The sequence below is a fragment of the Dermacentor silvarum genome, chromosome 6 (assembly GCF_013339745.2).
Source record: "Dermacentor silvarum isolate Dsil-2018 chromosome 6, BIME_Dsil_1.4, whole genome shotgun sequence".
Lineage (NCBI taxonomy): Eukaryota > Metazoa > Arthropoda > Arachnida > Ixodida > Ixodidae > Dermacentor > Dermacentor silvarum.
Genome location: NC_051159.1, coordinates 74,653,582 through 74,668,862, shown reverse-complemented (window position 1 = coordinate 74,668,862; position 15,281 = coordinate 74,653,582). Strand labels below are relative to the sequence as shown.

At 48.2% G+C, this 15,281-nt stretch overlaps 1 protein-coding gene across 1 annotated transcript in view; it reads right to left on the bottom strand.

The window, feature by feature from the left end:
• Positions 1 to 15,281, bottom strand: part of LOC119456719 (disintegrin and metalloproteinase domain-containing protein 10-like) — a 48,988-nt gene that overhangs the window by 31,832 nt on the left and 1,875 nt on the right. The window contains exons 2-3 of the mRNA XM_049669046.1: positions 11,081 to 11,237; positions 10,100 to 10,218 (exon numbers count right to left, since the gene is read on the bottom strand). Coding sequence (XP_049525003.1) covers positions 10,100 to 10,218; positions 11,081 to 11,237 — 276 coding nt within the window. The remainder of the gene's footprint in view (positions 1 to 10,099; positions 10,219 to 11,080; positions 11,238 to 15,281) is intronic.

The window sequence follows — 15,281 nt, the reverse complement described above, 5'->3', positions numbered from 1 at the left end:
CGCTCGGGCAACGGCGCGCGGCGAAGATTTTATCTATAGGGAACCTCACGGCGACGACGACGGCGACGCCGACGCCGACGGCAGAAATACGGTTGAAGTGTCCATATATTGCTATCGCAATAAAACAAGCCTAAATGTTAGCCGGTGTGGTCCACCAAGGACAACATGTTTTTTTAGGAACGCGAACCATTGCTAGTTTGCCGCCTTTTTTTCGGTAGCGCGATAGTGCTTCTTAAGGCGTTCGCCTTCATGGAAATGCATGTCGCCCACCCGTAAGCGCTGCACTTCGAAGGAGATGCCAGTGATGCCGTCGAAGTCCGTCTTGCTGAAGATATCCGTGGCGGCTGCCGCGTGCGTCCCCGCCATTGTTGTGATGGCTCCAAGCGCCCTCTCTCGATCACCGCCTTCTTCGTTCAGGAACGACTCGAACAGCAAGTGGTCCACCACCACTTCGACGTTGCAGACGCGCTTGAAGATCGATCCCGATCGTCGTTTCGGGTCGCCGTCACCGGCGCCCTGCGCAGCCGAGTGCGTGGCAGACGAGGCATAAATTAAATTGATGTTAGTTTTTACACCGTGAACTGCGTTGTTGGCCATACGAGAGACTCCAGAGTGAATGGAGGGTATCGTAATAATTTTTGTCATAGCGTATCAGCGTCTCCATGTACGTTTCACTGAGGCTATTTATTTCTATATGTAGAAAAATTTTTAGAGGGATAGCTCTCCTACTCCAGGTACAAACCAAGAAAACGGCTGGTTCTGTAAATGACCTTCAAGCTCAGCCAAGGTCAAACTGGGACATAGCTTGCTAAATGCGTTTTGGACACGCGCGCACCTCGGTACAACAGCAAAAATAAAATAATTAAAAAAGCGTCCTAGGGCCTTCATATTTTGATATAAGACGGCCTATATTGTCCCTGAAAAAATGTCTTCCCAGCAATGAATTTGTGTTCAAAAGTGAGGCCGACTTTAAGGGGATTGGCTTAAGCTTGGTCTTTCTAAGCTGGCTTTCCCACATTGTGTGTGTTACAGTGAAGCCTACTCATAAAGAAAAGTCCGATGGGAACGGGCTCCGATAACGCTATCGCGTTCCACTCTTGAAGGCGAAACTTAAGCGTCCTAATTTTTTAATGAGCCGTGCACGTAATTATAAGAGAAAGAGAGGGGTCTCGTACTCGTGGGAATGAAACGCACAGCGCGAGCATTTAACATAGAAATATAGAAGAGACGAACTCCATTTCAGTCGAACGTTCGTTCTGCCCCAGGGGCGCTATAACGTAAAATGATTCCAAGCTTTTTTTGATTCCAAACTCCTGACGTCAAATTTACGTAACCACCGAGGCAAGCATCGGGCGGTGACCCGCAGCGTTGTCCGAACAACCCAATCAAACACTCTCCTCGTTTATAGGAGGTCACCTTTGTTCGCTTTCAAAACCAATAACGTTGTCTACACTCAGTGGTTTTTCTTATCTAATTGGCTGACAAGAGGCGAGGAGCACGCTCTAGTGGATAGGGTTTCGATGGGGCCGAGCCAGCACAGTGAAAATCGATAACCGCATGAAGAGGGTGGTGCTGGCTTCTCCGATTGGTCCGCTTCACCTGACTTAGCTTGCGGTGGCTGGTCGAAAAGGGCGGCGTGCAATGGAAGGATATGAATGCCGCTAAAACGGATCCTCAGCAAGGAAGAGTTGGCAGAGCGATGTCGTATGCATGCCGAAAGGGCTCGATAACGTTTTACTGCCATGCAAAAGAGTTTATCATGCGCAAATAAATACATGCTCGCCGGTAGGTGTGAGTAGCGAGGGCCTGAGCGATCGGCGGGCAGCCATCTTCTATTCCTTTCGGAACGGGACAGTCTGTGGCTATTCAGAAAACGTTTCAGTTTTGTTCGGCATATTAATGCATTGTTTTTCGCGTACACTTCACTTTGACGTGGCGAGTTTTCGCGGTTTTGTGAGGTCGCGTGACAGACAGTCGAAGTGGGCGTAGCCAGAAAACATTGGACCAATAGCAGAGGGCTAATGGTGAAAAGACGTCGAATCAGGAATGGTTATTTTTCTTTTGTGTAGTTTAACCATGCATAATCAGTGTGTACACGTTATATCAGATGGGGAGCTATCGCCGCTTTCGTGACGTCGCGTGACAGACAGGCCAGAAGTTGCGAGTGGCTCGAAAATGTTCTGACCAATCGTGGAGGCTGATTGCAGAAATTGTAATCAAAATAGTTTGGAATCATTTTACGTTTATATAGTCCTGAGTTTTGCGTGTGTAAGTGTATTCGTCGTGCCTGAATATTGAACGAACTGCTTGCTAAATTTTACAGGATTAAATATCTTGCAGTTCACTGCGAAAATGCTAGCGGCCTCACCGCCGAGTCTCGAGCGCTGGGTTCAGCAGACTGCGACGGTTTCCAAGCTTCGGTGGGCGTGGCTGCGGCCGAAGGCATGTCGTAAGCCCGCACAGCCGATTCGAAGAATGAACGCTTTCGGCGCACTTTTAGATCTTCGCGCTGCACCTTAGGACCCTAGTGGAGGGCAAGAAAACATTCCAGCTAGGGTGAAATGCCACTCAAAATTGTTAACCGATTACTCGCCCGCATTTAATGTAAAATGACGGTTGCTATGCATCACAAGTAACACGAGGCTACGAAGAAACCTATAAACAAAAAGAAAACGTTGCAGTTGAAGAAAAGTAGCAACGACCTAAATAATAAACGCCACTCGGACGCTACAGGGCAGAATGACGTTTAGATAAATTTATGTAGTAATCATCGCTCCCACACTGTAGTCGTTGAGCTGTATTGGCGGGTCTTGGCAGAAGCCACTGCCTGATCCCGTTTTGTACACTGTTTCACAATAATCTGTCATGGGAGTTGCGGAAAGTGCTCAGCACTCAGTGCTATGAGCGCAACTGAGCAGACGAGGCTGTGAGGCAGAAGGGGCACGCGAAGCAGGGACACATGCGTTCTCGTGACATTACTCTTGACTGGCTGACTCAAGATTTCACGTCCGCTGCCATACTAATAGAATGATTCAAAGAAAAGCAATCTTTGCACGAAGCTATACCACACCCTAGACAGTGCAACGTTCACGACACGGTGGACAGGAGTGACACGTGACGTGAACGTTGCGCGGATCATGATTATAATGATCATCATTCTGATGATGATATATGGGTTTTATTGACGCAAGGGTCAAGGATGGCCAAAGAGTGTACCTTGCGGTGCTTCTTCCGCATTTGGCTCAGGAAGGTCTGAGTGGCACCGTAGAGGCCACACCTACCGCCCGACGGCACAACGTCGCGCGCTGAGTAGATGATCGAGTGGACGCGGGGGTCACGTCCGGGTCCCAGGTAGCGGCTGGCGCTCTCCACGTGGAAATGCTCCTCGGTGCCGTCAGCCGCGGAGAGCGCTACACGACCCAAGAACACGCCGTTTGTCATGGCGCCCACCACGCGACTGCCGGGATATCCTGCGCACGGATGGTGGAACGGGTCAATGATCAGTGTTCTTTCACTATGCAAGCTCCTTGGTATACTCCTGACATTTACAAGCGAGTGCACCGACACAATAACTCCCTTGACTACGCCGAATATGGTGTCTCGACAACATTTCACCTCGATACATATTTACTTATCCAAGATGGCGAAAAGCCAGGCGTGCTATGAATCTCTACCAATTTGCTCAGCTCGCTGTCGTCTTAAGCATCATTGTTTTAATACAGTGTGATAGTGACCACTAAAGCCGATTGGAGGGCAGCGTCGCCCCTCAATTGAAACGGTCATTGCGAAAGCTGCTCACGATTCCCTACGATATGAGCAGTGGCTTTAGAAACACTCCTCCATTCCAATCGCCCGAAACATTGACGCCCGTCAACTACTTAAAATTGGTAGCTGAAGAATAGCCGAAAAGCGTAAAACCTCATTGAGAAGTACTGATCACGTGTGTGTGTGTGTGTGTGTGTGTGTGTGTGTGTGTGTGTGTGTGTGTGTGTGTGTGTGTGTGTGTGTGTGTGTGCGTGTGCGTGTGCGTGTGCGTGTGTGTGTGTGCGTGCGTGCGTGCGTGCGTGTGCTTGTCTACTTCTGCGCGTGCGTGGTCCTATGTCGTGCGTACCTGCTTCTGTGAACGAATGTGTGCTTTTGAGGGACTTGAATAATGTGAATGTTTGTACCGCTGTGGCTGTGCGCCTCGACGCAATCAAGCGCATCGCGCTCTCCTTACTTTTCTTATGTTGACGTTTATAGCTAACTTTAGTTTTCAAATGACAAGACTTTCAACACATTTCTTCTATCTTTACCATTATTTTAGTAGCGTGACTTGCAGTGACCACCCCTACTGTGCGTGACCTGTCCGGTGTGTGTATTCTGCTTTATTGTTTGAGATCTCTAATGTTGTTTCTTTCCTCTTTCCTTCCCTCTTTCGTATCTTCAATTTTTACGTTCCTCCGTCTCCTCTTCCTTTCTGGAGAGCTGGCAGGCATCGTGCCCTCTCCGGTGGCAGATGCCAGCCTGCTCCTGGTTTTCCCTTTCCTGACAAGAGAATTAACCCCGCAACTATAATAATATTGTACGCGGAAATAAACTACGCAGAAGCTGTTTACACGGTATATTAACAAGAATCGCAAGCACTGGCTAAGATGTAAGCCAGTCCACGTAAAACACAAGGCACGTCGTTGTCTTCATCCAAAGGCCGCTCTCTTCTTCGACTATCACGTAGCAATATTGTAACGAGCATACAAGAGGCAGTTGAAAAGAAGAGGAGGACGAAGTGCTTCTAGGCCTGGTTGCGCGCTCACCATCATCCATCTCCTGTAAATAAAGTCATTTTCTGCCCAACTCTCCGTAACAGTTGTGGTGGAAGGTGCTGGGTAATCGACACCCGAAGACGGAGGTTATACCGCAAGTTCTTCGTCGAAGCCGCCGCCTTGCTGGACTTCCACCGAACCCAGCGGAGTTGGAGATGTCCCGCGACGCGGAAGAGCAACGGCCTGTCCCAGCCTCTGCCAGTTCTGCCCAGCAACTACGAGATGCACGTCCCTTCGCCGGAAAACCGGGCGAAGACGTCGATGAATGGCTCATCCATTACAAACGGGTGAGCGCCTACAACAAGTGGAATAGCACTTCCCAGCTTTCCAACGTTGTGTTCTTTCTTACGGATACCGCGTTGGTGTGGTTTGACAACAACGAGGAGACATTCACAACATGGGAAAGATTTGTTTCGCAAATCAAAGAGCGCTTCGGTGACTCCGTGACGAAAAAGAAAAGGGCAGAGCAGACGCTTTCACAACGCGCGCAAGTACCGGGCGAAACATGCATGACCTACATTGAGGAAGTGCTAAAACTCTGCAGGATGGTGGACTCTGGCATGTCCGAGGAAGACAAAGTCGGGCACATCCTAAAAGGAATCGCCGAGGACGTTTATAGCTTTCTGATTGCTAAAGACAACCTGGCCTCTGTCGCCGACGTCATCCGGCACTGCCGCACGTTCGAGCAGCTTAAGACGAGGCGCGTTACGCCGAAGTTTGGCAGATTAGCCAACGTTACGACCGTTGCAAGCATAGATAACGACCAGTCGCTCGATCTTGCTTCAACGATCCGTCAAATAGTTCGAGAAGAGCTCAGCCTGCACTCACAAGTGACTCACCGCGATACTTATCACCCATGCTCGTCCCCAGCTGTTGAGACAACCGTTTCATCCTTCTCCGAGTATCCAGCGGAATATAGACTCCCGCCTCGACAGCCACCACTTGTTTACGAAAGCGGCGCTCCCTCTGACGCTCGATCACGATGGGCAGAGCCACGGTATTATCGCCAAGGCCCCGTGACTTATGATGCCGGGACGCGACCAGAGCAACGTCGACCCTACTACCAGGACCCCAATTACGACCGATACAACCGATCCCAGCGAACACCGGAGGCGAGTTACCCAAGAGAGAACGAACTCGCTTACCGCCCACAGAGAGCAAGCATTGGTTTTGAAGAGTATACAGTGAACCGTGACCCTCCCGTGTGCTACAGCTGCGGTTCCACGGGACACATAGCTCGTTACTGTCGCCAACACCGTCAGCCACGAAGGACACCGCCGATGTTTTCGCCACCTGGAACCCGTACTTCGCACGACCCATGGACCAGTTCACTTCCCACGGACCGTTTCTCGCGCGAGATCAGACGCAGCGATTCGCCAGCGTCTGACCGCAGCCTGACACCACCAATTAACCGTCCTCGTCGTTCTCCGTCCCCTCGGCGCCGTGCATCTTCGCCCCCGCCGGGAAACTAGCATCCGCGGCCGATGGAGGTGAGGTCGCCGGACGGTCTTTGGATGAAATACCTCTGCCTGCTGTGATGATCAAAAACAAAGTGAATGTGCTAGTTAACGGATTGCCGACCACTGCTTTAGTTGATACTGGTGCGAATGTGTCTGTCATGAGCCTCGCTTTCAAGAACCGCCTAGGCCACAAAGTTATGTTTTCATGGGACGATGCCGTTACCTTTCGTGGAGTGGGCGGAGAGTGGCTCCACCCCCTCGGTGTTTGCGCTGTAAGTGTTACGTTGGCTGGGAAAGTGTTTGTGTCGGAGTTTTTAGTCCTTGCCCGCTGTTCGCACGATGTAATTCTCGGCATAGATTTCCTTCAACACTGCGGCGCTTCTGTGGACTGTGGAAATGGTGAAATCCATGTGAACGAGGTGCTTTTACCCGCGCTTTCTGAACAAAGCTCGTGTGACGAAGAAAGGAATACACTCAGTGTGCTTGATGCAGTGCTTGCCCCCTCATGGTGCCTAACGCCCGTTCGTGTTTGTGCAACTACTGTTGACGCTCCTTGCGTTGACCTCGTGATTAGGCCCATCAGCATTAACTGTGCTAAAAAATGTATACTCGTGCCTTGCTCTGTCGTGTGCTTGACGAGAGGAGTCGCAACGTTGTGGGCGCTGAATTGTTCCGCCACGCCAGTAGTTCTGCCTCGAGGCATGAAAATTGCCCTTTTCGATGAAGCTTCATGCAGCTCAATAGCAGTACTCACAGCAGAGCCCGCTCCTGCTTACTCTCCATGCGATTATCGCCCTTCTGAAGAGCTGATTCTCGGTATGATCAGCAAGGCTCTCTGCACACCTGAGCGTCAAGCACTGGTACAAGTCCTATCTCGACATGTTGCTGCATTTGATTTTACCCACGGAGATAAGCCACTTGATTTACCATCATCACGAGCTCGCCACAGAATAGATACCGGCTCAGCACACCCCATTCGCCAGAAGCCCTACCGCGTGTCATCCTCAGAGCGCAAGGTTATCGCAGAACAAGTTAAGGAAATGATGAAAAAAGGTGTTGTTCAAGAGTCGTCCAGCCCATGGGCAGCTCCAGTAATCCTCGTCCGGAAGAAAGATGGTTCCTGGAGATTCTGCGTAGATTACAGACGTCTAAACGCTGTGACGAAGAAGGATGTCTACCCACTACCGCGAATCGACGACGTCATCGATTGCTTACACGCTGCTTCTTATTTTTCGACGCTTGATCTACGATCGGGGTATTGGCAAATACCTATGGAATCTAAAGACAAGGAAAAGACCGCATTCGTGACCCCAGATGGCTTATTCGAATTTAATGTTATGCCTTTTGGCCTCTGTAATGCTCCCGCCACCTTTGAAAGATTCATGGATACAATATTACGTGGCCTAAAGTGGGAGATATGCATGTGTTACTTGGATGATGTTGTAATCTTCGGCCGCACGTTGGAAGAACATAACGCCCGCCTGAGTCTTGTTCTGAGTTGCATCGAGAAAGCTGGACTAGTTTTAAACTCAAAAAAGTGTCGGTTTGGCGAGCGTCAAACATTGGTTCTGGGACATCTAGTCGACAAGGATGGCGTCAGACCCGATCCCCGTAAGATTGAAGCAGTCAGCTCTTTCAAACCACCACAGACAGCACGAGAACTTCGCTCCTTCATTGGTCTATGTTCCTATTTTCGTCGTTTTGTACCCCGATTTGCCGATATTGTTCACCCGTTGACATCTATTCTGCGACAGGATGTATCCTTCACATGGACACCGGAGTGTGACGCATCATTCTCGCAACTGAAATTTATACTAACGTCAGCACCCCTCTTGCGTCACTTCGACCCATCTTGCCCGACTGAAGTGCACACCGATGCTAGTGGAATCGGAATAGGAGCGGTACTTGTACAACGTCACAACAACGCCGAACATGTCGTTGCATATGCCAGCCGTTGTCTGAGCAAGTCCGAGCGCAATTATACGGTTACGGAGCAGGAATGCCTGGCAGCTGTTTTCGCCGTGCAGAAATTTCGATGTTATCTTTACGGAAGACCATTTAAGATAGTCACCGATCATCACTCTTTATGCTGGCTGGTTGGCTTGCGTGATCCATCAGGTCGACTCGCGCGCTGGGCGCTGCGCCTACAGGAATATGACTTCGTGGTGTCATACAAGAGCGGACGTCGTCATGCCGACGCAGACTGCCTTTCTCGCATTCCTCTTGCGACTTCCGACTGCGAAGCTGAGAATTTTGATGACTATCTCGCTGCCATTACTCGTACGTTCCCCGACGCGGCAGACTTTCAGAGAGAGCAACGCAATGATCTCAACCTGGATCCGCTGTTTGCCGCCGCTCGTACTGCTCAAGGCAGCGGTCGCTTCACCATTCGTGATGAGTTGCTGTATAAGAACAATTACTCCGGGAATGGAGCACGTTTTCTTCTAGTTGTTCCCGAGAGTCTCCGCGCCGACGTCTTACGCGCCATGCATGACGATGCGATATCTGGTCATTTTGGTGTCGTGCGAACGCTACACCGCACGCAAGAGCGATTTTACTGGCCCAACATGTACCAGACAACCAAACACTATGTCGCTAGTTGTGAAACGTGTCAACGTCACAAGCGACCAACCACCGCTGTACCAGGTCCCCTGCAGCCATTGACACCGCCCAGTACACCTTTCGAGCAAGTAGGCATTGACCTTATGGGTCCATTCCCGTTATCTAACAATAAGAACCGTTGGATAATCGTTTGCGTGGACCATCTCACACGGTACGCAGAAACTGCAGCCATACCCTCTTCCACCGCTGCATGTGTGGCGCTTTTCCTGCTGCGTTCCGTAGTTCTTCGTCATGGTCCGCCGCGTGTTATCATCAGTGACCGTGGTCGCCAGTTCACTGCGGACGCCGTTGAGGAGCTACTTCGTCTGTGCACTTCTGAGTTCCGTCACTCCACACCGTATCATCCACAGACCAATGGCCTCGTTGAAAGGACGAACCGAACACTGACCAACATGCTTGCCATGTATATTTCCTCCAACCATAAGAACTGGGACGACGTGCTGCCCTTCATAACCTACGCATACAACACGGCGAAACATGAAACCACGAACTACAGCCCATTTTATCTCCTCTATGCAAGGCTACCGCGCAGCCCTCTCGATACTTTCTTAAACTTTATTCTGCACGACGACGATTCTGTGTCAAAGACTGTGTGCCTCGCTGAAGAAGCCCGCCGAATAGCCCGCCTTCGTACTTTGGCCTCGCAACACCGTTCAAAGGACCGTTACGACGAGCGTCACGGGCCTGTTTCGTTCGCCAAAGGCGACTTGGTGCTTCTTTGGACACCACAACGCAAGCGGGCCTTGTGTCAAAAGTTCCTGTCCCACTATTCCGGCCCATACGTTGTCCTGGAACGTTTGAGTGAACTTTGTTATGTGGTAGCTCGCCTCCTGGACAATGGCCGGCGATCAAGTAGAACGCAAGTGACTCATGTTGCTCGCCTGAAACGTTTTTACCCTACTGATGCCTCCTAACTCGCCCTACGGGCTTCGTCTGCTTGTGGGGGAATGTAACGAGCATACAAGAGGCAGTTGAAAAGAAGAGGAGGACGAAGTGCTTCTAGGCCTGGTTGCGCGCTCACCATCATCCATCTCCTGTAAATAAAGTCATTTTCTGCCCAACTCTCCGTAACAATATGTTTTCAAATCAAATGAAATAATAATAATAATAATAATAATAATAATAATAATAATAATAATAATAATAATAATAATAATAATAATAATAATAATAATAATAATAATAATAATAATAATAATAATAATGTGAACTTGCCCAGGACGTGGCCCGAGTACATGTGATCAAGGCTGGTGTTCACTGGGCCACGGCTGGTCACCAGGAGAAAGTCGTTGGAGAAGGAGGATCGATCTCGCTTCAAGTGAAGCCGGAACAGCCTGGACATATCAATAGCGCCAAGAAAGGAATATACAATGCTTCCTCAATATTGCCATCCGCTACTAGCAGCACCTGCACCCGTTTTGCCGCAACTATAGCACCGCAAAGGGTCCAGCCTTTGCTCGAGATGGGCTTTGTTTTCTGTCCAGAGATAGTTTAACCCACTCCCCCTCTTAAAAAAGAAAGAAAAAATGTACCGTAGAGTATTCATGTTTTGACATAACAATGCTATCCATCATATATTATGCAGCGCTCAAATATATTTTCATTTCCCTATAACAGATGACACTTCAGAGCCTACATTTTTGGCTCCCTTAGCCGTGCAACACAAATTGAAGTGTGGCAGATCAAATGTATTTAATTTGCTGTATGTGTAATGGTATCAGTTTTATTTATAATCACGGTTCCACTCTCATATCTCAATCTAAAAGTGTGTGTGCGTGTGTGCGTGTGTGTGTTTCGTTTTTTTTCTTGTTTGGATTTCGCGTTCATAGAATTATGCAGTTCCCGTGCATTGGGCGCACGTTAAAATATTCCCAGGTGTTTAAGATTGATCAGCAATCCACTCTACCACATGCCGCATAATCAGACCGCCGTTCTGGCGCGTGAAAGCAAAGAATGTATATTTAAAGCTCCCCGCAGCTTGGTTGTGGTCAAGTGCCCGCAGCATGTACTCTCTGCATCGGCACTTTTGTACCAGCCGTGAAAGTCCAACACAAAAGCGGGCGAATGAGCAAAAAGAAAGAAAGACAGAAAAAAAGGGCAACTGGGATGGCAAGGGGGTAGTCAGATTAGCGTAAATTCGGTAGTTGTAGAACAAGCGAGCTTACAGCGCGATGTGCCACTCCTCCTATTGAGTACCTGTTGAGCGCCTTGAAGGTCACCTGGAGGTTGCCCACGTCCTTAGGGTTCGCGACGGAGCGCTTCCAGCGTCCTGCTCCTGATCTCCCTCCGTGGGTGTTCACTGGCTCGTACGACAGCGGCTCGTAGTGTCGCACGTAGCGGTTGAGAACTCGCGCTGCGTTGGTGCCAGATTGGTGCCCAATGCAAATGAGACAGGCTTAAGGTACGCAGTAAACGACCCTTCTGATAGCTGGTGTTCACTACAAGTGCATATTGCTACTGTGCGAAACGAATTCAAAAAGGAAGTGTGTTGAGTACAACGAGAGAAAGGATGAAGAGGCAGAGGGGAATGTCGTTCTTAGGAGAATGATGCCCCGTAAATAAAAAGCCGTTTCCTGACTCACTCGGACCGCAGTAATTTCATCGTCCGAAGTGAAGGAAAACGCAGCCGAGGACGGCGGAGATTCATAAGGAAGGACGTGAGTGCAAAACTTGCAGGTATTTCATGAGCCTCATTGGAACAGGACAGGCAGAATCGGGGAGTGTTGAGGCCTTGACTACGCTGCCTTCCCGTAGTTGGCCTATCTTGTTTTGTAGCAACGGCTGTATCCCGTCGCTGTGTAAGAAACTTAGGCACAGATCACGCCGTAGGAGAGCCTACACATGAAGTATACTGCTTGCCACAGTATTGAGAATGGAAAGCGTAGCAACTGCGAAAGACTCGCGCTGGATTTTGCACGTACGTGGCGACATTATTGCCAACTGAGGATTACAGTCCTCGTAGTTCCTAATCTTTCACTGTAATTGTATTAAAATGACCATTGCCATTTTTTCAAATAGAAAGTGACCGTGGGCGCGTTTTGAAGGACTGCAAGAACTTATTTTAAATTCGTTAGATCATCTTGACCCCGGGTTATTAAACTATCAGGCCTTGTGAAACCACACCGGCATTCCCAGAGTGTCGCGAAACTCCCCCTCCCCATTGTGATGGAGATGCGGTGGGTTTAATCGTTAAATTCCAACTCTCATGTAAAAAAGTCTAGTGAATGGGGATGGGATCGAATTCTCTTTGGCCACATGCGGAACGCTAAAATGCTGTTCGCGGAACCCAGGGGTTCCGCTGTTCTAGATTATTGCGACGCGCAAGCGACTTGTACGGACGTAAAGACGTGTCAACAAATCAGGAAATGCTCCGACCAAAGAGAAATCTGGCCGATACGTACCCACATTACTCAGGTTTAGTAGGAATACGATCAGTAAGGAGTAAACAAGTTTGTCGATAACGCATTTTGATTTTTTTTGACAACGTGCAACGAGAGCGTTTCTAATTTGTTAGCAGTCGAGCCACTTTTTTACCGTGATTTTTACCACTTTTTACCAGGCCATTTAATGTATTTATTGAACACGGGGTTCTATGGGAGTCGTTAGAGTCCAACTATACGCATCAACTGACATCATTGCGCTCGCCACCAGCACTTTATAGTGAGGTTTGCACTATGCGAATCACAACAGCCTTCAGAACAGCTTACCCGGAGCAGATACTGTCTGACATGTATACCATAGCCATCACTATAACGTAAGAAATCTTCGGGTGTAGCATCGAATGGCGACCGAGCATCCCGCTCTTCTTCTTCTTCTTCCTCTTCTTCTTCGTTAGTCCAGCAAAAATAGCACGCGCCCATTGACGGCGCGCGCGAGGGAGAGAACGCTTCTTTAACGAAACGCAGGAACATCCTTGACGGACGTCTTCTCACAGCGAGCGAACAGCTTGGACCATGGTCATGCCCTGATAAGCAGAGGCGTGCCGTGAGTTCCCTTCGCGTTTCCTTAGTGGACTTAGTGGACGACGGCGTGCCTCATTATCAGAAGTGGTTTTGGCACGTAAAACCCCAGAAAGAAGAAGAAATGGACTGTGTTGTTATGGGCTAGCTTTGCGGAAACTCCTTTTAAATGAATCGAGCGCGGTTATTATAACAGATTCCCTTTCTGTCTGTACTGCGCTTACAGCTTCAACAAATTCACCAGCTATAAAGTCGTTTCTAACATTACTACCCCCCCCCCCTCCCCCCAGCTGAATCTTGTAAAATTATCATCGGTACCAGGACACTGCGGATTACATTTCAATGAAATGGCCGATTCATTAGAGCGAGCATCCCTGAATGGACCGATAATATCGGTGCTTCCAGTGGTGGCAGAAATAGCAGCGATCAGATATCGGAAATTTACAATTCGCGGAGATATCATGGAAACAATAACATCATGGACTGAATTTCAGCACCTAAACTTTCCGTGGAAAATACATTGGTGTCCATCAAGACAATCGGAAGTAATAATTACAAAATTACGCTGCCGTGTCCCACCATTAAACCTGTATTTACACAGGGCTGGTCTGGCGATATCGCCGCTGTGTCAATCTGCCTAGAAATAGAAACCGTAGAAGACTATTTTTTAATATGTCGTCGGTATAAATTAAAAAGAAAAAGACTTCTTGAAATACCGCTTGCTAAATTAGGGGTAAATGTAACATCAGAAACAGTACTCACTTTCGGTGCCTCGGTATTTGGCTTTAGCCACAGGGACGTATTTGATGCCGTTTGTGGTTTGATTCAGTCAACCAAACGAATAAAATTTTAAATCCCTACTTTTACAATTCCCTGAGAGATATTTCAGATTTAATGCATGACATTAATATTATAAATTATGCAGTTTAGGAAGACTAATCTGTCTGTTCTGATTAGTAAATTGCACAGTAACTGTAACTTCAGAATCCATATCTGAAAGTTCAGGTGCCCAATTCTTGGCCAATCCACCGAAGTGGGTACAAGCCATGTGCCGAGGACATCATCATCATCATCTTATGGGCTTAATCTTAAGCGACATTACGAATTTTGTCTTCTATGCATTGTGCTTTATTCTTAAGTGGCTGACGCCGCTGCCTTGTTGTTCTTATACATGTATATGTACACATGTACAGAATTGTATACATTTGATCTGTTTCACTCGTGTTTGATGGGTGACCGTCTCATATCTTCTGGACTCGGCCTTCGCTGCTGGTGCCCGTAGACACATCCTGCGTGTGCTTGTGTTCGTGTGTTTGTAGTGCTTGTTGTTACTTTATTCCTGCTTTCCGTTGTTTAGCGTTGATAGAGTACCAAATTGGGAATTATGGGATAGCCGGTTCTAACGTAGCCTACCTTCCCATGTTTATACATCTAAAAAAAGAAAAAGAAATTTGCCGGTGTTTGTATAGCCTATATGCTACTGTGCATGGGTGATAGGAGGCGAAATTGTCCTAGGAGAGAGAGAGAGAGAGAGAGAGAGAGAGAGAGAACAACAGAAAGAAAAAGAAACCGTGAAAAGGCGGACTTTGTGTTTGCATGTAAAACGATGTTCGGTGTGTTACATTCAAAACAAATGTGATGTAAAAATGAAGTTCGGTCATTTTAATGGGTATAAGGCATATCGTAAACCTTATGAAGTAAGCTAATGTCCCGAAGATAAGCAAAGAACAAGTTTAAAGAGTCCCGTGGCCTAGAAGGGCATTGGAGCTGACGTGCTTGTCAGCGTCAGTAGTACCTGACTAAATTTGTCCATTAGGTTTTCATAACTAGCGTTAATTTGCATAGGCGGGTCATTCTAACAGAGTATGCTCAATCGTTTCGATAGCAGCACAGTTGTCACGATATCGACCGGTAGATTGTTCGAGTCGGCACAATAACTGTAAATGCAGCGTTCACGTGAAGGCGATGATACGGGGTTTCTTGTCTCCGGATCAGATCCCACACATCACGCACGCACTGTATACGGATGATTTTACCATATGGACCTTGCACAGACTCAGATGGGCAAATATGCGACGCATTGCAAACAGCAGCTGACACTGTACAGGAATACGTGCAGAAAATGGGCCTTAGTTGTTCACCTAGGAAATTCCAGCTTCTAGTAATCAGAAACACGAAAAAGAAGGATGACTACTCGTACGACGAAGTGCACTCCACAATAAAAATCACAGTAGACGGAAACGTCGTCCCTATTGTTTGCACAATAAGGGTCTTAGGAATGCTTGTCCGGCATAACACCCACAACACAGAAGCTTTAAACAAACTACAGGCAACCGTACAACCGACAACAAGACTTCTCAAGAGAGTGGCAACTAAAAACAAAGGGGTGAAGGAGCTCATGCAGATAAATCCAGGCCTTTCTAATCAGTCGAATCGTC